Source organism: Theobroma cacao, chromosome 6 (genome assembly GCF_000208745.1).
Source record: "Theobroma cacao cultivar B97-61/B2 chromosome 6, Criollo_cocoa_genome_V2, whole genome shotgun sequence".
Lineage (NCBI taxonomy): Eukaryota > Viridiplantae > Streptophyta > Magnoliopsida > Malvales > Malvaceae > Theobroma > Theobroma cacao.
In genome coordinates this window covers 25,402,895-25,429,128 of record NC_030855.1, presented here as the reverse complement: position 1 = coordinate 25,429,128, position 26,234 = coordinate 25,402,895, and the positions used below count along the sequence as shown (strand labels likewise).

Sequence of the window (26,234 nt, the reverse complement as noted above, 5' to 3'; positions counted from 1 at the left end):
TATTCACTTACGGTAAAATAATTTTGAAATTAAACCCAGTGGTTAGTTTATATAAAAAGATGAAATGAAGCGTAAGGCATGATTAATTTCCATAATCTTGGAATAGTTAGATTCTTGGATACCACAGGGGAGTCAAAGAAGATCTCAACAACATTTTATTTTAATTTTCATAAAAAAAAAAACAAAATATGCATTATGATTGATTAAATGCATTATCCATACATGTTATCTACTCAATGTAAATATATTCTTCTTTGATCTCAAACCATAAAATTTGTAGAGCAAGACATGAAGAGGTTTAAATACATTAATTGAGCACGGTTGGTGTTGGTGTAGGGTAGGAAAAGCTTGGGACAGCAGCCTGCTCTGCCAACCATTCGACGCCCATATTTAAGAAATGGAGTTCTTGTCTTTAAAAGTTATCGCTAGATCTTTTACCCCGACTTCTGCCAATAAGAATTCACTGTCTCTACCTAGTATCTGGTTTGATATTTTGTTTCTTTGATTCTATGTTATATGTTTAACTTTATCAATTAAAAATCTTACACTGGAAAATTATGAAGGCGAACAGGTCAGCCGGGAGGCCTAGTCAATTCAATCAGTCAGTCAACATTTCCCGAACCCTGATCTGACCTGACCTCCTCAAATCAGTTTTCGATCGTTGGCTTGTTGGTGGCTATAAATAAGACTCGAATGGCCCCCTCACCTTTCATCTATGCAAAATCTCAAACCTTCTTTCCTTTGCTCGAAAGCCCAGATCATAACTTTCTGATTTCCTCCAACAGATCCAGCTTCGTACAGATTCAGAAACAGAAGAGATCTTAAAGAAGAACACTGTCACATGGCTTCTTTACAGGCCTCTAATCTTGTGCTGTCTTCTTCTTCAAAGCAAATCCATGCTGCCATATCTGTCCCCAAGCTTCCCTCAATCCGGTTTTCAGTTCCAAAAGTACCAGCAACCAAAGTATTGTCTGAGGAATTGAATGCTAGGGATGGGTTCATCAGCACAGTCCCAATTGAAAAGTATATCACTAGAACAACATTGGTTCAAGAAAGCTCATCCTTTTCAATGGCTACCATTCAGCTTTATGCTCTCTTAGAGGCTGTTGCTGATAGAGTGGAGATGCACAGCAATATCGGCGAACAACGCGAAAACTGGAACACCCTTCTGCTTAATTCCATTAACATGATCACTCTCACTGCCGCAACCATGGCTGGCGTCACAGCAACCGGCGGCGCTGGGGTTTCTATTTGGGGTTTGAAGTTGGCATCCACTCTCTTGTTCTCCACAGCCACGGGATTGTTGGTTATGATGAACAAGATCCAACCCTCCCAACTTGTGGAAGAGCAACGTAACGCGACAAGATTGTTCAAGCAGCTTCAGAGCCAAATACGAACCCAACTTGCTGTTGGTTCTCCAAGCAAAGAAGACGTAAAAGATGCTATGGAGAAAGTCTTGGCCCTTGATAAAGCTTACCCTCTTCCCTTGCTTGGTGTAATGCTTGAAAAATTCCCAGCAAGTTTAGAGCCTGCTGTTTGGTGGCCTAAAAACCAGTCTCCAAAAACAAACAAATCACAAGAAACAAAGCACTTCAATAGAAAGGTAGAGAACAATGGATGGACCGAAGAGCTAGAAACAGAAATGAGAGAAATCGCTGAGGTGATTAAGAGAAAAGACAGCGAAGATTATGAGAGACTAGGCAACAAGGCATTGAAGATCAACAAAGTTTTAGCTAAATCAGGGCCATTACTAACTGGAATTGCAGCTCTAGGGTCTGCCTTCATGGGGTCTTCCAATGGGCCCTGGGCAGCAATAGTGGCAGCTGTTGCAGGAGCTTTAGCGTCCGTTGTCAACACTTTTGAGCACGGTGGCCAAGTTGGTATGGTGTTTGAGATGTACAGAAACAATACCGGCTTCTTCAAACTCGTGCAGGAATCGATCGAATCAAACCTTGACGAAAATGATGTGGAGAAAAGAGAGAATGGAGAGTTGTTGGAAATGAAGGTGGCATTGCAGTTGGGAAGAAGCTTATCCCAGCTAAGAGATCTAGCCAAGAAATCCAGTTATTCTCGTATAGAAGGAAGCCCCATTGATGAATTTGCAAGCAAGCTCTTCTAATCTAGATTCATCACAACATGTGCATATCTAAAAACAAAAAAATTCTTTGATTCATTATTCTTTGTACAGTTTTGTAGCATGATTCCTAACAGGTTGAATCTTGAATATACATCACGCATAGAAATTACTCAATGTATATTGCCTTTTGTTCCCATATTCTCTACTTTGGGTTTTGTCCATGGAGTCAGATATTGCGATATTCAAATTAAAAGAATCATTGCCTTTCAGGTAATATCACAACAAGAAGGAAAGGGTCTGAATTGGATGGCTTTGATTAGGGAATACCCCTATGTGTTGACATGTCGACTCTACAAATTACAAAGTACGGAAACGTTTGACTATTTTTACAAGGATTAATTAAGTAAGTGTTCAACATTGTGTGCTTCGACCGGGTCACTCCATTCATTTACGGTCCAAAATTTTAAGCCCCATTGGTTATTTGCAAGCCCAATAATTTGAACAGTATTGGACCATGAATCCAACAATTTCAATGTAATTTCTTCAACCCATAGTTTCATAAATTTAATTAAATTTAATAAATTTAGATACAACCCATTAACACTATATGGGAATGATCCGAAATTAAGTAAGTTTGAGTTTAAGATTATTGTGTTTTATATATTAATTATGTCAACATATTTAAGATACAACAACTATTAATATATGTCTTAAATAGGTAAAATTCGCTTAACTTGTTTAATCAATCGATACGATTGATCCACATAATATAATTTGTTAATTATGTCATGTTATATGAAATTTAATCTATTTTATTTAATAAATTTTTTAAACGTTTTATGTCATGTAACTCGTCTAATAAATATATCGATATAAGTGTTTAAGTTTTTTATACATTTAGTTAGTAGTCGTATTTACTAATATAACTGTTAATATATTATATTTTCAAACGCTGAACGTTTCATGACCTATAATAATGTAATTGGTTATTTAGTATTTCTTTTTTATAAAAAAATCTAATATATATTTGATGTTATTATAAGCTTTTAAGTATACTCTCCATCTTATTCTCAATAATTAATTAGCTCAATAAAAAATAGAAAAATCTCGATCATTGTCTTTCGAATTGTTGTTTTAGTTTTGTCCCAAGACAAGGCAACATGGTCTCCCATGTTATGGTTACGCAGCCAAAGACAATGGAGTTCGAGCATGAAATTACTTTCAACTACTTTCTATGCAATTTTCACGTGGGGGATAAAAGAATTAAGATCAACAGATCGTTGCAGATTAAAGTAAATGTTAATCTCTGAATCATAGCGCTGTAATCTCAAGTTAAAAAGGAAAAAGAATCCCGCTTTGATTAATCCTGGAGAAAAGTTGCCATAAACATACCAGCGGACAGGGTAGCTAGCTCTCTTTCTCTCTCCAGTCCATACTCAAATGAGTTCCTTTGTTTTTTTCTTGGACAAACCCAATTCTTTTCCTTTCTTTTCTTTTGCTTTGGCTCTGATTCATTGGCAATCTTAAATAAGGTGTCTGTTCTGATCTTCTGCCATCCTTTTTCTTCTTCTGCTCTATCTCTACCAAGCTTTCTATTTGAAGGCACTGATATCTGTGGTATTGTTTGTTTAGGCGTTGTAATCAAAGAACAAAATCATGTGGGCAGTTCTAAGGCGGAGGGTTGCTTCTTCTTCTTCTTCAGTCAGTTTTAACTGCTTTCTTTCTTTGTTCAATTAACTATTATTAAGTACAGTAGTAGTATCTAATTAAAAACTGTGTCTTTTCCGTTGCTGGGGTCAGGTTTTAGCCCAGTCATTTCGGGATGCTCGATCTTCACGATGTTACATTTCTACTCCAATTGAGGTATCTTCAATCCAAATGCTCCTACTTGCTAATTGTTCGTTTCATATTACCCAAGCTGATTCTGCTGTCATTTTCCATTCATGGCGTTTACTCTTTGTTTAGACTTTAGTCTCCAGAGGAGGATCACGGATTGCAGGGATTGTTGGTCACCTGGGTTATCAAGGTAATTGGAAAATTAACCACACCATGCTCCTTACTTGTCAAGAAAAGAAGTCTAGATATTTATTCATGGTCCTTTCTTTTCTGGGTTCAAGTGGTTACAGGGTTTCCAATTGGCTCGAAGCCCCTAAGGTTTGTCATGTCTTCTGCCTCTATTTCTTATTTGTCTTTGTATCTTGAAACAATCTCTGCTATTTTTTATGGTAGTTTCAATTGAAGATTCACTGCTCCAATAGATATAAAACTAAGTGGGAAACGATATTACTATGATAATAAATTAATAAAATAAACAATGATATGCTCTGCCATATCTAACTTTTGTCTTCTTATTTCAAGTTTCACCTTATTTTCCCCCCAAATATGTCTGTAATACACAGGGAAGTTATTTCACTTGTTCGAAAATATCCTCCAGTATCGGTCCATGCTAGGTTGTTTTCTGCTGATACTGGTAAGACATGTTCATAATTCTACCATGTTTTTAATTTTTTTTAAAAAAAAAATTGATAAGTTCTGATCCTAAACACAAATGCTCTTTCTTGGCTATGAAGGTGAACTTGTTGATGCTGTTGTTCCTTTCATGGGGGAATCCGTCACTGATGGCACTCTAGCAAATTTTTTGAAGCGTATGTTGTTCAACTGGTTATTGTTGAGCTTACTTGGCCCTTTTTTCCTCCTGAAATTATATTTTGTTTGGAATAATGATTTAGGATTCTTGGATAGATGCTTATTAAAACTCTAATTCATATATTTTGTGATTTGGGGGCAGAACCTGGTGACCATGTAGAACTAGATGAGCCAATCGCACAAATAGAAACTGATAAGGTACTTTCAGCAAGGTGACATTCTGTCTAAGCATTCATATATTTAGTTTTGACCAGTGCTCAGTTTGCATCAACTGCCAATAATTTTTTTCTTCTATATTCTTTTGGATAAATAATTAAGGCTTATTTTTCTTTTCCGATACAAATAGGTGACAATTGAAGTAAATAGTCCTGAAGCTGGTGTAATTGAACAGGTAAATTATCAGATAGATCACAAGTTTGCCTCTTCTTGGATAAAGTTAATATATTATTAAATTGTAATGCTTGTCTGTTTTCAGTTGGTGGCCAAAGTAGGTGATACTGTGGAGCCAGGTACCAAGATAGCTGTCATTTCAAAATCTGGTGGTGTAACTCATGTTGCTCCATCAGAAGAAAAGCCTAGCAAGGCAGTCTCTGAGCTCTCTACTGCAAGAACAAAGAAAGTGGACATGGAGAAGCCTAAAGCAGAAACTCCTCCGCCTAAATCAGAAACTCCACCCATCAAAGAAAAGCCTAAAGCACCTTCTCTGCCTCCCTCCAAACCTTCTGCTAAGGAACCTCAACTTCCTCCTAAAGAAAGGGAGAGAAGAGTAAGTATCATTGGGTTCTTATTTTCAACTCGTAATCTTTTTTAGGATAAGCATAGAATGGTTGCTAACCATTTCTTTTTACTGTCTTTAGTGATGAAAGGGAAAAAGTGCTGCTACTTTAACATCTTGCAAAATCTCTGATTTCAGGTTCCTATGACAAGACTTAGAAAGCGTGTTGCAACACGTTTGAAGGACTCTCAAAACACTTTCGCGATGTTGACTACATTCAACGAAGTTGATATGTAACTGCCACCCCTTCTTATAGTAATTTTGTGAAATGTGAATTGCTGCTCTTCTCCTTCCTAAGTTTTTTTGTTCTTTCGGTCCTTATAATTCTAGAAGATGTAGAATTTATGCTGCTTGGAACTTTGGTTAATCTTTTGATGATGTTTTGAAATGGATACACATCTTTTCTTGTGCTACTCACCATTTATAACTTTCTCATGTTATTTTAAGTTGATAATGACATATTTGCTCATTCCCCTCGAACTTTGATGTAATGATTTTTCCAGGACCAATTTGATGAAGCTCCGTTCTGACTATAAGGATGCTTTTGTTGAGCAGCATGGAGTAAAGTTAGGTCTTATGTCAGGATTCGTAAAGGTATCATTCACTAAAACATGCATATGTGTGTTTGTATCTGTGTGCAGTATTCAATCTTCATTTAAAATGCCTCATCTCCTTTCAGGCTGCTGTTAGTGCGCTTCAGAATCAACCAATTATCAATGCTGTAATTGATGGAGATGACATAATTTATAGAGATTATATTGACATCAGTATTGCTGTTGGTACTCCAAAGGTCTGTCACAATTTCAATCAATCGAAGATAAAAGTGATCTAATAATTTAGTTGGGATTTCTTTTTGTGGTACATATGTCTGTATGTACCTGTACTCTACCACCTCTTTGTTATATAAGTGCAAAAGCTCTTAACTGTGATTTAAGTTGTCTTGCTTTCTGGTTCTCTGTCTATATCTGAAATTGGGTTGCTTCCATCTTGCTTTTCCAGGGCCTTGTAGTTCCAGTAATCCGAAATGCTGATAGAATGAACTTTGCCGAAATTGAGAAGGAGATAAACATCCTTGCTAAGAAGGCAAATGATGGGTCTATATCAATTGATGAAATGGCTGGAGGCTCATTCACAATATCTAATGGTGGTGTTTATGGAAGCCTCTTAAGTACTCCAATTATTAACCCCCCTCAGGTGTGATGCTTTACAGTCAATTCACTCCCCCTGGCCCAGTCTCATTAACAAATACACACACATCTAGCACTCATTCTGATGAACTCATGGTGGTGTATAACAAGTTACAACATTGTTTTCTGGGAAATAAGCTGATAATCTGTGTGAATCCATGTTTTACTGCATAAATGCTCTAATAATGGAGTACATAGTATTACATTCACAATTTTATATTCTAGATCCCTCGTGTTATTGCCGAGTCCTTTTCTACTAACACTTTTCCTTTCTGACTTTATCAGTCGGCTATCCTGGGCATGCACTCCTTAGTTAGCCGCCCAATGGCTGTTGGTGGAGAAATAGTTCCAAGGCCTATGATGTACATTGCTCTGACATATGACCACCGACTGATTGACGGAAGAGAGGCGGTGTTCTTCCTGCGTCGCATTAAAGATGTTGTGGAGGATCCACGGAGACTGCTGCTTGATATATGAGGAAACCATACACAACTGTCTGATTTTAGCATCCTGGTATAGCTTGGATATGGCATACATTTTCTTGGTGTAGAATAAATAGCAATGCTCAAACATCGACTTTTCCAGGGCTCCTGTGTTTGCATTTTCACCAAGTTTTCCACTAGAAGCCCATCACATAAACTTCAGATCACAAATGTAAGACATGGTTCCATGTTAAGGTGAAGGACTTATTATAAGTTTTAAGACTTGAGAAACAGAAGTTTATCATGGTTGAACATCTTGTCCATAGAGCATCCCCTTTTTCTTTTAATTCAGATTCTTTTAATCTAATCGAGGAAACATGCAACAGAAACAACCAGTGAACCAATCTTCACAATAGTTGAAGGTGAGGAGAGAAATGGCTAGCCAGCTGCAAATTACAAACCTTGCTTCTGCTATAGTTCAAGAAAATATGAACAAACCTGGCGGAACCCTCCCTATTAGCCATGAGGTAACAAACAATTGCATGATTCGAAAACTTTTTATATCCACTTTTATATTAATATTGAAAAACTTTTTGATGAATATTTTCATAGTGATTAAGATAATCAATTCTGTTGCCACTAAATTTTTGGCTGGCTCCAGAGACACCTACCAGGAACAGCTTGGGTTAAAACCTAATAACATTGTTTTAGGCAGCCAACATCGACTACGCAATAGTCCTATTTGCCTCAATCCATGGCATCCACCCCAGATCTCACCAACCCTCCATTCCTTTCCCTGTTAGTAGATTACATTCTCCAAAGTGATCTCTCAACTAAATGGGTCCCCTCCTATCAGTTCCTATAATCTCGTGTACTCGTTTCCAAACTCAGTTTCAATCACAGACCAATCACGTTTGACCTTGTCGGCACTGTAACTGGCTCCTCACTTCGAGGGGCAAACACTTGACCGAAATTCTCGGGGGTCCCCCACTTTAACCTCGGACAAAATCAGCAACACATGTTAGGTTCCTCGTCAGGACAGCCGTTAGATGAAGTGGTGTAGATGGGAGAAGCAGTACAAGCGAGTTAGACATGAAGAGAAGGAGACAAAGATTGGGAAGTGGTGAGAGACACAATAGCTCAAAAGTCCTTACGCACCACTCCTTGGTGATGTGGTTTTGTTGGCTATTTGTGTCTCTCGACTTGGCACAGGAACCCCTCCTCCACCCACTACTTCACTACCAACCATCTCTTCATTTTTTTAATATTTACCAATATTTCTTTTTTTTTATAGATATAATATCTTTCACACTTATATTAAAAATGGGTATCCTTTTTTATTATCTCTTAGCGCAGAGTTAGCGGAGAGATGCTCTTTTGTGCTCTCTGAATTGCTCTCAATTGAAGAAGAAGAAGAAGAAGAACGTTAAGAAGGGTTCTTTGTAAGCCTTTTCACTCTCCTGGTTCCTATCGTTGCATTAACAGTTTATGTCTTTCACAACTTGATATGATTGTTTTGCTTTGTGGTGTTGTGGGGGAATGTGATTGAGATCTTGATAACGTGAAAGCATTGGTTTCTTTTCTTGGTTTTCTCAAATACCCTTATCTGTTTCGATGATTTGCATCTCGAAAACTTTGGTATAATGGTGTGGTTTTCCATTGGAGATGATCTTGTTTTTTGTTGAATGTCTCTGTTGGATATCTCAATGCTGTTTTTCAGATCATATTGGGTTATAATCTGTGAAGAAATACATTTGATGTTTTGGTTGGATATATGGTGTTGGGGTCTATTGTAACATTGAAATTCAATCAATTGATTGCATTAGGATCTGTGATTTTGAAGCCGGTAAGCCTTTCCATTGAAGTACTCCATATCACTACTCTTCCCTTAGAGATAAAGGGTGAAGGAACTTTAGGCTTTTACATGAATAGCATGTTTCCAATTCTATTTGTCTTTTATTAATCATGTTTTTAATCTTAGGCTTTTAATGGCCAACTTGTTTGGATTGAAGTCCATAGAAGGCACAACGCTGTTAATAATGCCTTCCCCGCCTTTCCTTTCACATGAACATACTTTTTCTATCTTGAACTACCCAATTGATAACCATTATCACATATTTCTTTTTTTGAGGTGAGAGGTGAATGCTATTCTTAATAATAATAGTCTTATTGCTTATTTCTGAAAGATTGTTCTTCATCAGTATTTCAACTTAAGAAGATGAGGGGAAGTCTTTGGCAACTTGGGCAATCAATTACACGCCGTCTTGCTCAGGCTGACAAGAAGGCTATAACACGTCGATACTTTGCTTCGGAGGCTGATCTGAAAAAGACTGTTCTTTATGATTTCCATGTTGCTCATGGTGGGAAGATGGTCCCCTTCGCTGGATGGAGCATGCCCATTCAGTACAAGGACTCAATCATGGACTCTACTATTAATTGCAGGCAGAATGGTGGACTCTTTGATGTATCCCATATGTGTGGGCTGAGCCTTAAGGGAAAGGACTGTGTTCCATTCCTCGAAAAGCTCGTCATTGCCGATGTTGCTGGGCTTGCCCATGGAACAGGAACTCTGACTGTCTTTACAAATGAGAAGGGAGGGGCAATTGATGATTCCGTGATCACCAAGGTGAAGGATGATCACATATACCTGGTTGTGAATGCAGGCTGCAGGGATAAGGATCTGGCTCACATTGAAGAGCATATGAAGGCATTCAAGGCCAAAGGTGGGGATGTCTCATGGCACATCCATGATGAGAGATCTCTTCTAGCTCTCCAGGTTAGTCACTAGACTTCTTCAATTTTATGTCTCCATGTCTGATTCTCTTTATGGATTCATTTTGTTGCTTCCCTTGCAATTTGATGGTGATTGTTGAGTTGACCATGCATATAATTCCTACTTTCCTTGAGTTTTAGTCTGTGCAAATGTTTCTCCCTAATCTGATGTTTTCCTTTTATTCTTGAATAGTTTGGTCTGCTTGCACAGTTCACAGGTTATTGGGTAAATGACTTTCCTGTGGCATTCGAACTATGTTTTGCATTCAGCTCTTATTAAGTCTGTTTGTAGTTTCTCCTTCTTACTATATGTAGAAAATAGTGTCCAGTTACCAATGATGGTAAATACAGCTTTTAGAAGATGTAATTTGATTGAATTTGAAGATATTGGAATGTCTGCTTCAAAAGTTCAAAACATCTGTGAGAATTCTTTTAGTTTATCTTCTTTCTTGCAGGGTCCTCTTGCTGCCCCAGTTCTCCAACATCTGACAAAGGATGATTTGAGTAAGTTATATTTTGGGGAATTCCGAATATTGGATATCAACGGTGCAACATGCTTTCTCACTCGGACAGGGTAATCTTCCATTTTGTTGCTCTTGTTATGCAAAGAGTAGTAATTTGGTTAGAATGGTGATGCTATCCCTTTTTGGGAATGCTATGGAGAAGATAACTGACGAGTTGTCTCTTTACTCTTATTTTTCAGGTACACTGGTGAGGATGGATTTGAAATCTCAGTTCCTTCAGAAAATGCCGAGGATCTTGCTAAAGCAATCTTGGAGAAATCTGAAGGGAAGGTTAGGTTGACAGGACTTGGGGCTCGAGACAGTCTCCGACTCGAAGCTGGGCTGTGTCTATATGGTAATGACATGGAACAACATGTAACACCTGTGGAGGCTGGACTGACATGGGCTATAGGGAAAAGGAGGAGAGCAGAAGGTGGATTCTTAGGTGCTGAGGTAATCCTCAAACAACTGGCAGAGGGTCCATCAATCAGGCGTGTCGGCTTCATCTCCACCGGCCCACCTCCAAGATCTCACAGTGAGATTCAGGATGAGAAAGGAAGTAACATTGGCGAAATCACCAGCGGAGGATTTAGCCCCTGCCTCAAGAAGAACATAGCAATGGGATACGTGAAATCTGGGTTACACAAGGCAGGCACCAAAGCTAAGATTTTGGTAAGAGGAAAGGCCTATGATGGGGTTGTCACAAAAATGCCATTTGTACCTACAAAATATTACAAGCCATCCTAGACCACAATCCACCCCTTCCCAGCTCCAGGATTTTCTGATTGTTTCCCGTTTCTGAGTTCCTTTCCATAAACTTTACAGCTGCTGCAATCAATACTAATATCCTTTTTGCTTCTATAAGCAAAATCTCATCTTGTTGCTTTACTCTGTTTCTCTCCTCTCCCCACTTACATACTCTATATAAACTGGAAAACAAATCAAATCAATTAAATTGTGTTGTGTTCAATTCCCATCCTTGACTTCCAATTTACTCAAACAATGATAATAAATAGAAAATTATTAGATTTTTTTGGGTTAAAAAAAATGAAGAAAAGATCATAGAAAACACGACACAGCCTAGGGGGGAACGTCGCTGTACCGTGTTGCTTGTGGCAAATGAACTTCTGGGCGGTCCCGACGTGCTTCTCTAAGCAATAAAATCATGGTTTTTGAGGACCCCAAATTATTCAAACAAAAAATAAAATAAAATTTTGGTTTTTAACTTCGATCAAACAACTGAGTCTCTGGGAACCATTCATAAAACTCGTGGCTTTAAGCATTTAGTCTTTAACAAAGATTCTTATTTTTTGGGGTTCGAATCTTATTATATCATCCCTTCTCTCCAAGACGGCTTCCACCTAAAAACACTGAAAGGTAATTCAATTTAAGCTTCTTCTTTTTTTGTCTGTGTCTTTTCTTCTTTTGTTCCTGATCACTTGTATCCTCGCGGTTTGATGTTCATGAATAGCAAAATCGACAGGTTTCTAATTTAATCACTAATTTATATGATGGGTCTTTCCCAAAGTTATGAAACTGATATGAATATTAAGTTTTATCTGCTTGCTTTGCAATATCTTATTAGCTTTTCTGTTTCCCCTCCCTGTTCGAAGGCTGTAGTAGGATGGTTCCATGATGTTAACGGTGAATCCTCCGGGAGCCATCGGCAAAAGCCAGGCGGCGTTTCTGGGCAATATTACCCTTTTCTGTAAACTGCCTTCTGCTGCGATTTTCCGTAAGCTACCTGCAGGGATTCACTGCAATTTGCCATCCTGGAAAGATTCCAGGAAGCTTACTACCCATCATCTTGTATCACATCGACTTGCTCCAAAGAGATGGCTGGTCAGCATTGTCGAACCTTAACTTTTCAGTTTGATTTATGGAAGTAAAATCGAGTGTTTTTACATGTCTGTATGATGATTTCTCAAACTGTAGTGTCAATCAAGTGGTTCTGTTTCATCGGATGATGAGTATCGTTCATCAAGGAATATAGCCATCAGCCTGTTTAGGCGATACAGGAATGTCATTGACCGTGGGGGAGGTGACAACCTAAAAGTATATTAAGCGATTTGCTTGGTCTGCTCTTTCGTTTTTATGGTAAAGGGTTGCTAAAATATGCAGCCTTCCTCATGTAATACTGTTCGAATTGATGTTGTTGTGTCAGGAGTTCATTAGTGCTGGGGTGAATGCCTATGCATTGGGCTGCACAGATGAAGGATTGCGGAAAGAACTTGTTGCCATGAAAGAATCTGGCATCGAAATCGAAGCAATGCAGAACTATGGCGGAAGCACCAGCTTGAAATCCAAGATTTGTGCAGAGGAGGTGACTGATCCTACAAATTTTAGCTTTTAAATCTGTCAAAGAGATATTGAATGGAAACTTTCTGATTGATAATGCAGGTGGATGAGTGTATTTTATGGCTAAGCATAATATTCATCACCATTTTGTGTACACCACAGCCGACCATCGTCAGATGGTCCTCTACACCTGCAGTGTCAGATGATGTCCTGTATCAGTGGAAAGGCTTCTGTGCTCTCATAGCAAATGCATATTATATAAGAGGAATGGCATGGTGAGATGCTTTTAGAATATGCTTGTCGATAAAACCTCCAATTTTTTATTTTTTTTTGTCTAATGTTAGATTTTGATCATTTAAACAGTAAAGCAGATTGATGGGTTCTTACAGCTTTTGCTAAATTCTTGTTTTGCCAAAGGCTTCCAGTAAAGACTCTCCAGCTAGAGCAAATGGCTGTGGTTGAGCGAGCTGAGGAGCCATCAGTTGTTGCTAGCCGAATGCGATTAGTTTTTAGCACACTTGAGGTGAGTGCAACTGTCCTTGGCTTTTCTGATTTGTTCATTCTCAAGATGGTTTGACCAATGGCTTCGAGCTTCCGAGGGGCTCGAAAACTTTAGGGTCTAAATTTCCTATCTTCTCATGGTTGATCAATATATGTAGCAGAATGCTGAGAAAGTTTGTCAATGGCTATGGACCCTGTTGTTGCTAATTATTGCTGGTTTTGGCAAGTGCAGGTAGTTAGTCCACAGTGGCCAAGAGTCTAATAAGTTGTTGCAACATTGGAGACATCCGGTTTTCTGAGGATCTTATGTTGGAGCTTTGGTTCTTTTTGTAAATTAAAGCAACAATATATACATCAGAATCTTGTTTCTGCAAAAAAATTGTCTGTATAATCTTGTGTTTATTACTTTATATTCGAACTTCGAAAATTATAGTAATATACTATCATTCATATTGCACGCATGCATAGATTTGTGAAGTGGACTTTCATGTGATAAACTAGTATGCAGCTCATGCTATGCGTTGTACTTCAGATGATGCTTTCTTCAGTTCCATGAGCAAATCAAATAAATGTTCAGCTTAATAGGTCAAACTTTAAAAAGGGATTAGGCTACGGAGAGTTAAAGGAATGAGTCATGTTTATAATGCACTTAATATGATTCAAAATTTACTCAAAAATTTCCATTTGGAGCTTAGATTACTGCCTTCTGTCTGTTTTCTCTTCAAACCATTGAAATTTGAAATAAATAAAGATATTGGAAACTACATCAAAACTGCAACCGTGTAACATATACAGAAACTATTACCGATCTGGGGAAGTAAAAACTGCAGCAGAGTCCTTAAGTGTCTTCCGAGCACGCCAATAGACAGCAGCAGCGCTTTCTGATGTTCCCAACTGTAAAAGAAGTTGAAAGGCAGTGAGCATAGAATACAGGTCAAAATCTGAGAGAATGGTCAAATAAAAGAAATCACATTGAAGCTCACCTTAGTCTCCAGGGAATAGTAATCTTTCCATAAGCTGGCGTCTTGGTCATAAGTTGCAAGTGCAGCTTCATACAACTTTCGGCCATTTACGAGAGAATCTTCATCACCTAGAGATGCGAAGTTTGACTCCAATTCAATGCAATTTCTATATAGAGCAAGACCTGGATGAGGTAGAGCAAGGAATCTACGATTGCAAGAAGACACAAAGTTAGAAACTTCCAGATAATTGAGTTCTTGTCCTGCCACTCTACCAGAAGCAATAACACATGACATGATAACATACCGCTTATACACCTCTCTTGCATGTTGAAGTCCATCCTTATGAAGGATGAAATTCACTACAGCTGAAGAGAGAGAAAATCCATTGTCTCTGCCACCATATTTAGCTACCGAAATGAGAGAAAGCTCAATTAGCTTCTCAAAATACTTCTTCTGGTTTGCAAAGAATTTCAGAGCCTGCAGTAGGAGATAGTGTTACACCAGGACTTTCATACTCAAAACTTCATTGCCTTATTTTTCTGATAGAATAGGTGAGAAGAATAAAGTATAAAATGGTGATAATGCAGTTCACCTATTATATTTTTCACTTAGGAACATCCAGACAATGAAGCACAACTAATAAGTAAATTAATATGATCATTACTACATTAATTAGGCAAAACATAGTGGCAGTTGCAGCAAGAGGGAATCCAAAGTCCACTCAGCAGGGGAAATGATTAATAAATAATAAATTAGATATTTGAGGAGAAAAAAAAAGCAAGAATAGATTAATGCTCAAACATACCATCATCCACAAGCTCTCAGCTTCTGATATTGACATTTTTGTCAACACAGTTTTGAGAAGTTCAAAGATGGATAATGTTTCAGCCTTGCTAGGAGAAAGAGAACTCTTTGTAACACATCTAATTTCTACAGAAATCCTTAACAGCCATAACCGTACTGAATCTGAAAGTTTTCCACTACAAAGCTTCTCTGCTACTTTCTTGGCTTCCTCCAATCTCCCAATTTGTGTGTAAAATGAAATATATTGGCAAGCAAGTTCTTCCGTAAGACACCCCTTTGTTTCAGCCTTCTCATAAACCTTCAAGATATGTGAAACGTAACTCGAGTAGGCTTCCATTTCTCCTCTTTCAGAAGCAATGACATCCATAAAAAATTTGATATACAAATTAAACATCACGGCTGAAGGCACAGTTTTTGTTGCCTCTTCATAAACCTGCACATGGCAGAGAAATAATATGGTCAACCTATGAATCCAAAGATAAGCTTGCTACAAATTTACTCGGTCATTTAGTTAATACTTTCATACCCGAACAGCCTTTTGCAACTGAGAAAGCATGGCATCCTCATTCTTCTTCCCTGAACTTGAGGCATCAGACATTTCAAGTCTTGCTAGCCAATCCCAATATTCCGGATCAGCTGAAAAGTCTCTCTTCATATCACTCAGTATCTCCTCATGAAGCTCTTCTGAATCTGCCACCTCTATTGCTTCCAATATCTCAAGAAACTGTTTTCTAAGACCAAAACTAGAAGGAATCGCTTGAATTGCTCCCTTATAGATAGTTTTAAGAATACCCGAAGCATGCTCCAAAAACAAATCCAATTTCTTCTCTGACTCTTCGTCTGAACCATGATCATCATTTCCTTTTTCTTCGTCATCAAGGGACATAAACAAATCTTTGTTTTCCTCTTTCCATTGCTTTTCATCGGCATCCTTATGATCACGAACCAAAGTTCCCTTATCCTCTCCCAGAGCAACCTTTCGAGCTTTTAACTTGTTAAGGTAAGTAAGTTCCATCCTAAGATATTCTACCCAAAGGTCTTCTGAATTAGGACACATTCTCAAACCATTCTGCATCAAAGCACGAGCAGCTGCCACATTCAAATTATGATCAAATTCCCAAGCTGCCGCATATATCCAAACTCCTGGAACCTTAGGATGAAACCTAATCACTTGAGCCAAAACCTACAAAATTTATATTAAAAAAAAATTAAACAATTATTCACCTTTTGAACACAAATGAACCCCCAAATGAGTTCTTCTTTCGGTCTTTGCATTTTCCTTCACTTTCTCAGCATCCAAACAGAAAGATATTAAATAAAAAAAAATGTACCTTTTTCATTCTTCCATTCTTTCTCTGCCTACAAAACTCAAGGTACCGAAACCAAAGCTCAACATCTCCTTTGTATCTCATCACAGCGAGTCTATAAATCTCCATGATTCTCGAGACGGGGGCAAAATCGGAAACCGATTTTCTCGTCTTAGTCTTCTTCTTGCCTTGTCGTACGAGTTCGCGAGTGGCGGCTTTCTTGCGGAGTCGGCGGAGCGAGTCGAGCTGAGTCTCGTAGTCAATGTAGGCAATGTAATCTTGCTTCAGGGGAGAAGGTCGCTTGAGCCGGTATTCGAACTTGCGCCGTTGCTTCACTATCTCGGCGATCTCACGGCGAGTGAAGAGACCGCGCCGTTCAAGGTCGTCGAGCTCGTCTACCATGCGCTCGAGACGGTACTGAACTACGTCCGCCATTGTTGGCTTAGTGTTGAGTCGAGCTGAATCGGTCTGACTCGGTGTTTAGGGTTTAAGATAGCAGGGTATGAGTTTTTAGGCGGAGAAGGGAAGGAAGGGATTCGGCCTTTGAAAGGGTTTTTCTTTGTACGGCGAAAGAGACAACATTTTGCCTCGAAGGAGAGTTTTCTGTTTGTGGGCTCCGTTTGGGCCTTACCTCAAACAGATTTTGGGCTTAGACTAGCCCAAAAAGAATCTTAAGGCTTGTTGTGCGCCCGCTCTCTTGCCCGTAACCTCTCGATTAGAGACAAACATTTGATTGATTCATTTTTAAAATTTTAATATTTAAATTAATTGAATTACTAGTAATTAAAATTTACTAAATTATGTTATAAAATAAAAAATAATTAAAAACGATTTATCTCAGTTGATTCTAACTTTTAGTAATATTAATAATATTTATATATAATATCTTTTAAAAACTTATTTAATCGTGTGTGTGTATATATATAATATTAATAATATTTATATAAAAATATATTATTAATAGGTGAAATTTTGATTGGTATGGTCTCAAATTTTAATTATTAAAAATTGATCGAAATAATCGAATAAATTATTTTTTAATGATTTAATACAAAATCAAAAAATTAAATCAAATTAATGGATTTCAATCCATTATTTCGTTTTTCAGTGATTAATGCTCACCTCTATTCTCTGCTAATTAATAAGTACTTATTAAAAGCAATATTAATTGTGTGTATTTGTTTAGATGGAGCAAACTTGGGCAAAGAGGTGACAGAGTACTTAAAGCACAATTGGTATTGAAAGAAAGAGACATTTATTTTCCAACATGTTGTGCTTGTAATAATCCATGTAGTAGTAGTACTAGAAAGAATAAGGTTGTTCTTGATCTGACTTGCTTGCCACTCTTGGTTGTCGGGGTGTACGGTAAAGATTTTAGGAATAAGGCCTAGCTAGCTTGCTCTAGGGATCACCATTGTTGTTGTTAGAGTCTTTGCCTCCTCCTGTTCCTATACCAAAACCAAATCCAATGCCCACTCCCATGCCAAATCCCATGTTAATGCCATTTCCACCACCTTGTCCTCCTCCTAAGCCTTTCTCATCGTTAGAACCACCAATTCCTCCTCCAAACCCCATGCCTTCACCATGTCCATATCCTTCACCACCACCTCCACCACCGCCTCCTCCTCCTCCTCCTCCTCCTCCTCCAGTGCTACCAATGCCAAAACCTTCACCAAAACCACTACCATGTCCTGCCCCTCCACCAGAACCACCACCACCACCACCACCTCCTCCTCCTCCTCCTCCGCCACCACCTCCAGCTCCACTGCCACTTACACCTCCACCTCCACCTGCACCATAACCACTACCATGGCCATATCCTCCATTAGAACCTTTACCACCCCCACCTCCACCCCCACCACCTCCTGCCTCACCTGCTATGCTTGCTCCAGCTCCAAAACCACTACCATGACCAAACCCTTCACCAGAACTACCATAACCACTGCCACCTCCCTCTCCACCACCTCCTCCTCCACCATTTGCAACTCCAATACCACCTCCAGCGCCATATCCACTACCATGACCAGACCCTCCATTAGCACCACCTCCACCACCTTCTCCACCTCCTCCTCCAGCACCACCACCAATACCCCCCACACCACCTCCAGCTCCAAAGCCTTCTCCGTGACCAGACCCATTACCAGCACCAGCACCATCACCACCTCCTCCACCTCCTCCTGCTCCACCATTGCCACTGCCTCCTCCTGCACCATGCCCTTCTCCATGTCCAACACCATTACCTACTCCACCACCTTCCCCACCTCCTCCTCCGCCGCCTCCACCACCATAACCTTTACCACCTCTGCCAAAGAAGCTGCCACAACTTCGCCAACTTCTATATGAGCAATAACTATCGTCTTCATTATCACTATCATCATACCTCCAACCTCCCGGACCCCCATAACCACTCTCATCACCACTCAAAGCACCAGCAACACTTAAAAGAAGAAGAGGCACGTACCAAAATTTAGCAGAAGGAGCCATGGGTTTTAACAAACAGATTCTCAGAAACTAGCAAGGCTAAGACAGACCCTAAGCCCACATTTGCTTGGTTTCATTCTCCATGATCTCCACTGTCAGCTATTTATATAGCACAGACTCTCACCAACAATCTTTAGAAAGCTCGTTCCTGTTGCTCCAAAGGGACGTGAAATGTTGCGGGAATCATGAACAAGACATCGAAGTCAAGAACAAGTCAAAATTGTCTCTCAAAGTCAATCATAGCCGATAAATAGGAATACAATAGATACATCGATCTTAACCCAAGTGTAATCAAAACACAAATAATTGCAGAAACACTAAACAAACTAATCAATAAAATAGTACTACTACTACCATTAATTAACCAAACTAGATATGGTGGAGTAGGTAACTGTATCTTCTTGAAAATTTCAGGGAGAGATAAGAGAGAGAGAGGCGCCGTGTACTTGAACATCATTTGTCCTTGGCCATTTCTCATTCTTCAAATTAAATTTATACGGACTATGGAGTCCTATCTGTCACCTTACTTTCTGATCTAGCTACTATCGAATTGTCGTTTTTGAAATAATAACAAGGCCGCCATTAGCTGAGAAAAAGGCTGGGTAGCCACCAATAGGATAGGGAAGCAGCCATGTGGGCGACTGGACGCCATGTGATCAAATAAGGGTAGCTTTTCGGTGCATGGACCTTGTGGTGGTTAAACATCAAGCATTCAATCCTTTAGGATTATAGGAGCATTAGATTTTCTCTCACAAAGATTCATCCACCATGCACGCAAATATGAATTTTGGACCTGTCATGCATAATATCTGATCACTCCTCTCATAAATGTTCTGTCCTTAATTTGCTTTTGGCAGATTAAATATGAGTTATACCTTAAAGTTACATTTGTCTGCATAAATTCTAAGTGAGTTACGATTCCGATCACATTTTTAGAAAGATAAATTCTTTATCTGACCGATTTGTAAATGTACAAGTGATTTTTATATTTTGATTTAAAAAAATTTAAAAGAAAGGAGAAATTAAAACAAAAAATAAGCAGAAGTTCCCAATGGAGTAGGTTGGCTGGGTTGGTGCAACGCTAGTCTCTCCCAGCTGTCCATCTCTAGAGAGGGCATCCTAGAAATAAGACCAAAACATATAACCAGGAAGATCAAGCCAAAATCTTTTCCAAGATCTTTACTTGTTTTAGCAACTCCTTTGATAAGGTTTTTGTGTCGTCTTAACCAATTATATCACCTTTTAATTAGTATTTGTACTGCTTGTAATGGAAAAACTAACTAATCCCACTTACTTTGGCCATGATCGTATTAAAATTTACTTGTGGATTATAAAATATCGAAGTGGAATCCAGTGTTCATGGCGCCCCCATGGCTTCCAGAACTTCCTCTCGTTATCACCAGAAATATTAAACAAGAAAAAAAAAGATCTTTTGGGTACAAACGAGGGATCCTATAATCTCAATCTATATACATTATCAAAAATCGAACGACAAAAAGTGTTGCTATATAAATATGAGAGTTGCAATAAGAATTCAAAACCATAAGGTAACTGAAATGTTTAATAAAATCAACAGTGTAATGCTTTTTTATGCATATTTTTATAGAAATTAATACTTTTGTTGATTCTTTAGTTAAATTTGACATTGATAGGTAAAGGTATACTGGACGGATGTCTCTAATTTTGTGTTCCATTAAAGTTAGACTCGTGAGGAAAAGGTAGACAAATATAAGGTGTGGTGGAACTACAGAAAGAGGTTCCCATCTGCTTCATTGCTGACAATTGACATTGCCTTACGCATGATGGATGACTTTGGTCGTGCATGTGATCCTAGTAAAACTGCTGCCAAAAGACATTAGCACCACACCTTGAGAAATGTCTATGGCTCTTATTAACTATGGAGAAATATTGCTTTCCTTTATAAATTCCTTCCTGCATGTGGGCATGTCCAGGGTAGCCTTAATTTTGAGCTTGGAATGTTTACAATTGCTATTTCCTAGAGTTTTAATCATGACAGACAGGTGAAGGAGAATTCATTACAAAACAACGTTACAATTGGCAGTTCAAAATATTCCTGATGTTGTCATACTGTTTGTTTCTTAAGAACATAATTAAAAGAGAAATCGAGAATTTTAACCTCTATATAATTAACCGCAATTTATTGCTTGCTCTAACTAAGATTCCTTCAGCTTGCTATAATTACTCATTGTACCATAAACCGAAATCAATTTTCCTTGAATATTCAGCCCATTCAAGTCACGGGGGGCTTTCCATCTAACTCAGCCAGCATACATTAATTTCCTTTTATCAATTAGGCATAGAGATCAGAGTTGTGAGTATTCCTGTTCTCTGTAGGTATGTCTTTGGTATATGTAGTTGAAGAATTTCTATAACAAAAATGGAGTGACAAATTAATTATACTAATTAAAGAAGACGAGGCAATTTTATTCCTTACTAAATATAGGCGTACAGGTTACAATTGCATAGAAGGGGTAACAACTAATCAGCGAGTGCTGCTACTCGCTACTGGCTACTGCAAGTTCATGACAGGAGTAGAACAAATTTGGTTCTTTATTAAGCAAGATCATTGATGGGAAGCAAGAAACACAGCTTTTTGGAACTCACGGCTGTCCACTTCCAATTCCACCTCCAAACCCTGCACCAAATCCTCCTCCATATCCACCACCGAGTGATCCCCCACCGCCTCCGCCTCCGCCTCCACCTCCACCTCCCCCCCCCTTTCCAGACCCAAACCCAGCTCCACCTCCAAAACCTGCACCAGCACCCCCTTTGCCACCCCCACCTCCACCCCCACCTCCACCTCCACCTCCACCTGCACCAGCAGCACCAGCACCAGCACCAGCACCAGGCCAACCTAGTCCACTACCAAAATCTGGGACAAAAGGGAATAATTCTTTCTCCTCACCAAGTGCATAATGTGCTTCCACTAGCTTCCTAGCTTCAGTAAAGGCGCAAAGAAGAGCACAGACAAGCACTAAAAGGGAAAACCTGGCAGCATTCATCGTTTATACTAGAACTAGAATGCTATAAAAAGATTTCGTAACGTTTAATGAGAAATGGGACTCAGGATGAGAGAATATTTATAGATGTCCGAGAAGTGAAGTAAATAAGTTGCCAGTGATGGAATAAAGTAACAACAAAGCAATGTAATTCACATCCCTATCATCTGTAATCCGTGCTGATCAGACATGCAGTTAATGGAGCCAGCTGCCTCTATGGTTAATGACATACCTATGTTTGGATTTGGTCGTCGGGCCTGTACTTTTTTTTCTTTTATTCAATGATGAAGAGGTTCCTTCAGCTAACTGTCTTTTTGGCAATCTTATCAAATTTTATTATAAGCCTCACTTTGAGGTTTCGAACAGTTGTTCCATGATGATTGTTTCCTACTCCCAAAGTAGAACAAGGAAGAAGGGAACCCTACTGTGAAATCATTGTTTAAAGTGGAGAAATGTGTCCAGCAGATTAATGATACATGTTAAGTTTGTCCCATTTCATTAAAATCAACCTGGCCCTTAAAATTAAACTCCCATCCACCTGTCCCGTCTTCTTTCTCCTTCTTGTATCAATTTTTTCGGTGGTAAAACGAAAATTTCTCCATTGAATTAAATTGCGTGGTGGTTTGGAAGGAAGAGAAGCAAAGTCTACATGCATGTTATGAAATTAAAGAAACCAAAAGCAGCTGGTGTTTAGTCAATCGGATTGACAACTCTTTGCATCATCAGGGTACGTAGCCAATGTGGCCTAGCAATTGTCGATTTGACAGCTTGAAAAAAATTATTGGTAGTATTATTTTGTTCATATATCTAGAGAACTTATTGTCTTCTATGGTTTTCTGATGAAATTTGATATTGATAGAGTAGAAATGTTTAACACGTGATATAGCATAAATCGAAAGTAAAAAACTTTGTTTTAATTTACTTTCAAGAGTCCAGATATATCTTTATGATTAATTTTTTAAAAAAGATAATTATCATGTATCGATTTTTTATATTTTTTCTTGATATAGGAGAGGAAATAATTGTAATTAGAGCTTGAATAAGGCCAAACTATGCCTTTCAATTAGTGTTATATGTGCGTAGAACAACTGGAGATGAGATGAAACTATGCCCTTTCTTTGAGTTGATTGTGAATAATTGTCTGTTAAATTTTCTGTGGAATCTGTGACTTGAAATTTGAATCATCAACCTAACCCATATCTTGAAATTACAGGCTAAGTAAAAAAAGGGTTCCTGTTTAAGTACTGCCACCCCCCTCCCTCCCTCGTCCCCAGGCCAAAAAAGAAAAAGTGGTCGAATTCGAGCCATAGGGCAACTTGTACACAAGAATCAAGCTTGCTTTATCACCCTATGCCAATGACCCTTTGGTCACCGTTCGTAATTATTGGAGGTAGCTGTGTTAAGGGTTGTCTCGTGGGATGGTGAGCATATGTAGACTTCAGAAAATCTACCCAAACAGATTAACAGAACACTGTAAAAGGAACTTTTTGATATTCCATACGAGAGAGAGAGAGACATCATTATGTGCATACTCTTAAGCAAGAGTGAGCTCCAGAGAAACGTCATTCACCTCTAGGGTCTTAGCTTTGCTCAGCCTTAACATTGGCTGGGAAACTTTTGAGTTTGCCGATAGACACGTCGAGCCATCAGATATTCTCTGATCAGCTGCCTGGTGATCAGCTAAGTCAACCAATCTTCGATGGCTGCTGCACTTCCAACCTGCTGCACCTGCACCACCATGTTGTCCCAGTACTTTTGCTTGCCCGTTCCTCTCCTGTAAAGATCAAAAGGGAAAGGAACAGTAGAGCAATCTGTGTTGTGAAGAAATCAATCTGCTGGTGTGTTGACAGAAAGAAAGAGAGAGATTAATTACTGGGGTCATGCAACTGTTGAGTAGATCCTTGAAGATGATATATGAATCTGATCTCTGCTGCTCAGATACCTTATCTGCTACTTCTGCGTCTGGTAACTGGTCACTGACTTTGTTTCCATTCCTGCAAATGGACAAGTCTCAATGCAAAATCCTATTGATACCCCAGGGCTAAATAAGATTGCAATCACCGACATTTTCATTTTACTTGAACACATTTCCAGAGAGACGAATTCCTTAACAGATGGACTCGCTAAAGCAGGCGCACTACACGAAAATAAGCTTCAGGCTATATTGTAACTTACACCGGATACCGTTGTGCAGGAAGGACGGAATTTGAAGCCATCTCTTGGGTTCGGAAGCCTGGATTTTGGAACGAATTACGATTAATGGAGGAACCCCCATCCTTAAGCTGATGACTGATTTGTTGGCGGTTAATCAGGTTCGACACCTTCTGATCATTTCTCCTTGCTGCCATTGCTGCTTCTATGATACAAAACCAGACATACGACATCCCGAATTATATAAATTGAGATATCCACAAATGGTTAAAAGATTTAATTTAAATACATAGAAGAAAAGTTAGAGTGACATATAAATTGTAATTATGATATAATAATCCTTCCCTCTTATAAATATTTTTCTTGTTTTAAAAAAAAACATTTGTTCTTACTTTTCTTTGTTATCCTTGATAATAACTCTTCATTTTCTTTTTTTCTCAAATTAGGAATAATATTCAAGAAAAGAAATTTATATAAGAGACGAAAAAAATATTTAGTTTGAATATCAATTTTTTAATATATATTCGATAATTACTAATATATATAATCTCGACATGATATGTAATTTGATTAATTATATTCTTGTATGTAATTATTTAATAATTTTTATCCTCAAAAAGTCATTAACAAAAATACTTCATCTATTTTAGGCATGTTGATCAACAACTTAAGGCAATAATTAAATTTGCTCCTTCATTTTTCTAATATGGCCATGAACTGCTAACTGGAAAGAGGGTGAAGCATGCTTTTGATGATCAATCGATGGGATCAGAGTGGGCTGTAATTAATTTACCATCTCATTTTCCCCACATAAAATTGAGCATGCACTAACAACAGATGCTCATGTATTACCTCGTATCATCTGCTCATGCTTCATGCTCCTGTACATCTGTCCATATATGGCAAACACAAACCAGAAATCAAAAAGTTGACCATGGAAAAATCCAATTCCTAAAACCAAGAATCTTTTTCCAATGAATGTGATGTTGTTGCAGTCGTTTTGATCAAACCTGAAGATGGCTCTTTACGTGGGAGATGGTCAGGCCCTTCACATCCATTATCTGTAATACCATCTTTGGTGTAGCTCCTATAATTCACAAAACCATAATATTAATTGAACAGGCGACTGCATATGCCCCGAACATATACAATAACTGGACTCTTTACAAAGAAAACTTCAAATTTAATAAGAGAGTCTGCAAATGCTTTAGTTTCTCTAAAGGTATACACGAAGGTAACATCACCAACAAGTTTACTCGAATTATCGATCTAATTAAACAAACAGTAATGAATGAAAATATAGGTGTTAGTTTTATCAAAATGAAAAAGGATAGGGGGTTAATGAAGGTTCATGGAAGATGGCTTACTGTCTTCTCCTCCCAAGTGTTCAACTGCATGTACAAAGCAGTGGTGAAGATCAGGAGTCCATCTCAGCCGAGGCATTTTTGATCTGGCATAAGGCCTTACGACAGCAGTAGGCGATTTCAAGCTTATTTCAGGCACCAGATTGTCATCCATGGGTCGCCTGGTAGCTCTCATAGTCGATGACTGCGAGTAGTAAGCACTTCCACTGTCAAGAGAAGAAGATGGAGACCCCTTCAGGGAACTATCACCATCAACCCTCTTCATTGCCAGGACTAGAGAATAAAAGAGAGAGAGAGAGAGAGAGGGAGAGGGAAAAGAGGTGGTCTTCAGTGAAACAAAAGAGAACAATAAATACTAGTGAGACTATCTGTAGCATAGATTTTGTCTTGTTGCTCAGCTTTTTTCTTACTCCTCTTTAAGGTCAGTTTAGTCTATTGGAGGTTCGATTAGAAAAAGGAAAAATTGGACACGGAATTTCAGACTCAGACTTCTTCAAAGAAAAAGAAGTGATTGGGTGAAAACTGATCAAAACGAAAGGTTAAAAGGTAAAAACATTTCTACCCAAATTTCCTGATGATATCATGGTTTCATGACATTCTTTGGGCACTGCCATGCATTTCCTGACATTCATTCTTCCTTTTTTTCTTTTTCAGTTGAAGAATATAAATGCAACTGCTGTCTTCATTTTATCTGTCAAGTTTAGCAGTCATCTGCTCAAGTTCATCATCATAGGAAGTATATATGAATCTTAGAAGTAATTAATCAATCTTTAATTCTGAAGAAATTACCAAAGGTAAACGTTATGAACAAAAGAAATAAAGAGAAAAGGGCTCACTACAAAACAAAAGATCAAAGACCCAAACGTTAAGAATGGGCCTAAAGTTAAACATGGAGCCAGAGGCAGAAATTGCAAAGTGAGCTAAGCATTTGCACTTCCTACAAGAAACATTTCAAACCTTCCCC

General features: G+C 38.5%; 8 protein-coding genes across 15 annotated transcripts; 5 read left to right on the top strand and 3 right to left on the bottom strand.

Annotated features, from left to right (window-relative positions):
- LOC18597181 (probable F-box protein At4g22030) lies at positions 739 to 2,169 on the top strand. The gene has a single exon (XM_007026061.2). The coding sequence runs from the start codon at positions 842 to 844 to the stop codon at positions 2,117 to 2,119; it is 1,278 nt and encodes a 425-aa protein (XP_007026123.2). The 5' UTR covers positions 739 to 841; the 3' UTR covers positions 2,120 to 2,169.
- On the top strand, positions 3,436 to 7,434 carry LOC18597180 (dihydrolipoyllysine-residue succinyltransferase component of 2-oxoglutarate dehydrogenase complex 1, mitochondrial). 4 transcript variants are annotated; one of them, XM_018123942.1, is made up of 15 exons: positions 3,436 to 3,609; positions 3,710 to 3,757; positions 3,878 to 3,940; positions 4,043 to 4,103; positions 4,195 to 4,231; positions 4,477 to 4,547; positions 4,648 to 4,722; positions 4,866 to 4,921; positions 5,070 to 5,114; positions 5,199 to 5,489; positions 5,637 to 5,731; positions 6,002 to 6,092; positions 6,178 to 6,288; positions 6,498 to 6,692; positions 6,971 to 7,434. In XM_018123942.1, exons 2-15 carry the CDS (start codon positions 3,734 to 3,736, stop codon positions 7,160 to 7,162), a joined length of 1,407 nt encoding a protein of 468 aa, XP_017979431.1. In that variant the 5' UTR covers positions 3,436 to 3,609; positions 3,710 to 3,733; the 3' UTR covers positions 7,163 to 7,434. The 4 variants fall into 4 exon arrangements, with proteins under 4 accessions (XP_017979431.1, XP_017979430.1, XP_007026122.2 ...); XM_018123941.1 differs by having other exon boundaries at positions 3,710 to 3,778; positions 4,204 to 4,231; XM_007026060.2 differs by having other exon boundaries at positions 3,710 to 3,778.
- Positions 8,268 to 11,270, top strand: LOC18597179 (aminomethyltransferase, mitochondrial). Of its 2 annotated transcripts, none has more exons than XM_007026058.2 (4): positions 8,268 to 8,549; positions 9,309 to 9,883; positions 10,335 to 10,453; positions 10,583 to 11,270. In XM_007026058.2, exons 2-4 carry the CDS (start codon positions 9,326 to 9,328, stop codon positions 11,127 to 11,129), a joined length of 1,224 nt encoding a protein of 407 aa, XP_007026120.1. In that variant the 5' UTR covers positions 8,268 to 8,549; positions 9,309 to 9,325; the 3' UTR covers positions 11,130 to 11,270. The 2 variants fall into 2 exon arrangements, with proteins under 2 accessions (XP_007026120.1, XP_017978820.1); XM_018123331.1 differs by having other exon boundaries at positions 8,391 to 8,549; positions 9,294 to 9,883.
- Positions 11,553 to 13,652, top strand: LOC18597178. 4 transcript variants are annotated; one of them, XR_001928515.1, is made up of 7 exons: positions 11,553 to 11,759; positions 11,996 to 12,224; positions 12,318 to 12,437; positions 12,547 to 12,705; positions 12,783 to 12,955; positions 13,044 to 13,203; positions 13,414 to 13,652. XR_001928515.1 is itself a non-coding variant. In XM_007026055.2 (7 exons), the coding sequence occupies exons 2-7, from the start codon at positions 12,015 to 12,017 to the stop codon at positions 13,441 to 13,443; spliced, it is 798 nt and encodes a 265-aa protein (XP_007026117.1). In that variant the 5' UTR covers positions 11,553 to 11,759; positions 11,996 to 12,014; the 3' UTR covers positions 13,444 to 13,652. The 4 variants fall into 4 exon arrangements, 3 of the variants coding, with proteins under 3 accessions (XP_007026117.1, XP_017978821.1, XP_017978822.1); XM_007026055.2 differs by having other exon boundaries at positions 13,098 to 13,203; XM_018123332.1 differs by having other exon boundaries at positions 11,589 to 11,754; positions 13,098 to 13,203.
- On the bottom strand, positions 13,823 to 16,824 carry LOC18597177 (U3 small nucleolar RNA-associated protein 6 homolog). The gene is made up of 6 exons (XM_007026054.2): positions 16,279 to 16,824; positions 15,474 to 16,130; positions 14,949 to 15,380; positions 14,448 to 14,620; positions 14,165 to 14,348; positions 13,823 to 14,075 (listed from the first exon to the last, which is right to left on the bottom strand). The coding sequence occupies exons 1-6, from the start codon at positions 16,687 to 16,689 to the stop codon at positions 13,983 to 13,985; spliced, it is 1,950 nt and encodes a 649-aa protein (XP_007026116.2). The 5' UTR covers positions 16,690 to 16,824; the 3' UTR covers positions 13,823 to 13,982.
- Positions 17,656 to 18,738, bottom strand: LOC18597176 (glycine-rich cell wall structural protein 1). Its single transcript, XM_018122876.1, has one exon. It carries the CDS (start codon positions 18,736 to 18,738, stop codon positions 17,656 to 17,658), a length of 1,083 nt encoding a protein of 360 aa, XP_017978365.1.
- On the top strand, positions 21,093 to 21,821 carry LOC108662466 (vegetative cell wall protein gp1-like). The gene is made up of 2 exons (XM_018122875.1): positions 21,093 to 21,101; positions 21,292 to 21,821. The coding sequence occupies exons 1-2, from the start codon at positions 21,093 to 21,095 to the stop codon at positions 21,670 to 21,672; spliced, it is 390 nt and encodes a 129-aa protein (XP_017978364.1). The 3' UTR covers positions 21,673 to 21,821.
- LOC18597173 (putative two-component response regulator ARR13) lies at positions 23,224 to 25,535 on the bottom strand. The gene is made up of 6 exons (XM_007026050.2): positions 25,274 to 25,535; positions 24,917 to 24,993; positions 24,759 to 24,795; positions 23,931 to 24,111; positions 23,629 to 23,749; positions 23,224 to 23,529 (listed from the first exon to the last, which is right to left on the bottom strand). The coding sequence occupies exons 1-6, from the start codon at positions 25,533 to 25,535 to the stop codon at positions 23,290 to 23,292; spliced, it is 918 nt and encodes a 305-aa protein (XP_007026112.2). The 3' UTR covers positions 23,224 to 23,289.

What these genes read in the sequence shown, in the direction of transcription:
- LOC18597181 (XM_007026061.2), top strand. Translation starts at nt 842, where the DNA reads ATGGCTTCTTTACAGGCCTCTAATCTTGTGCTGTCTTCTTCTTCAAAG.
- LOC18597180 (XM_007026060.2), top strand. Translation starts at nt 3,734, where the DNA reads ATGTGGGCAGTTCTAAGGCGGAGGGTTGCTTCTTCTTCTTCTTCA. An exon ending in TGGTCACCTGGGTTATCAAG is followed by an intron (nt 4,104 to 4,194) that starts GTAATTGGAAAA and finishes TCTGGGTTCAAG; the next exon opens with TGGTTACAGGGTTTCCAATT. An exon ending in AAGCTGGTGTAATTGAACAG is followed by an intron (nt 5,115 to 5,198) that starts GTAAATTATCAG and finishes GTCTGTTTTCAG; the next exon opens with TTGGTGGCCAAAGTAGGTGA.
- LOC18597179 (XM_007026058.2), top strand. Translation starts at nt 9,326, where the DNA reads ATGAGGGGAAGTCTTTGGCAACTTGGGCAATCAATTACACGCCGTCTT. An exon ending in GATCTCTTCTAGCTCTCCAG is followed by an intron (nt 9,884 to 10,334) that starts GTTAGTCACTAG and finishes TCTTTCTTGCAG; the next exon opens with GGTCCTCTTGCTGCCCCAGT. An exon ending in TGCTTTCTCACTCGGACAGG is followed by an intron (nt 10,454 to 10,582) that starts GTAATCTTCCAT and finishes CTTATTTTTCAG; the next exon opens with GTACACTGGTGAGGATGGAT.
- LOC18597178 (XM_007026055.2), top strand. Translation starts at nt 12,015, where the DNA reads ATGATGTTAACGGTGAATCCTCCGGGAGCCATCGGCAAAAGCCAGGCG. An exon ending in TTGCTCCAAAGAGATGGCTG is followed by an intron (nt 12,225 to 12,317) that starts GTCAGCATTGTC and finishes CTCAAACTGTAG; the next exon opens with TGTCAATCAAGTGGTTCTGT. An exon ending in TAGTTTTTAGCACACTTGAG is followed by an intron (nt 13,204 to 13,413) that starts GTGAGTGCAACT and finishes TGGCAAGTGCAG; the next exon opens with GTAGTTAGTCCACAGTGGCC.
- LOC18597177 (XM_007026054.2), bottom strand. Translation starts at nt 16,689, where the DNA reads ATGGCGGACGTAGTTCAGTACCGTCTCGAGCGCATGGTAGACGAGCTC. An exon ending in AGAATGGAAGAATGAAAAAG is followed by an intron (nt 16,131 to 16,278) that starts GTACATTTTTTT and finishes TAAATTTTGTAG; the next exon opens with GTTTTGGCTCAAGTGATTAG. An exon ending in AGTTGCAAAAGGCTGTTCGG is followed by an intron (nt 15,381 to 15,473) that starts GTATGAAAGTAT and finishes TGCCATGTGCAG; the next exon opens with GTTTATGAAGAGGCAACAAA.
- LOC18597176 (XM_018122876.1), bottom strand. Translation starts at nt 18,738, where the DNA reads ATGGCTCCTTCTGCTAAATTTTGGTACGTGCCTCTTCTTCTTTTAAGT.
- LOC18597173 (XM_007026050.2), bottom strand. Translation starts at nt 25,535, where the DNA reads ATGAAGAGGGTTGATGGTGATAGTTCCCTGAAGGGGTCTCCATCTTCT. An exon ending in ACGTAAAGAGCCATCTTCAG is followed by an intron (nt 24,796 to 24,916) that starts GTTTGATCAAAA and finishes ATATATGGACAG; the next exon opens with ATGTACAGGAGCATGAAGCA. An exon ending in CCTGCACAACGGTATCCGGT is followed by an intron (nt 23,750 to 23,930) that starts GTAAGTTACAAT and finishes GTCCATTTGCAG; the next exon opens with GAATGGAAACAAAGTCAGTG.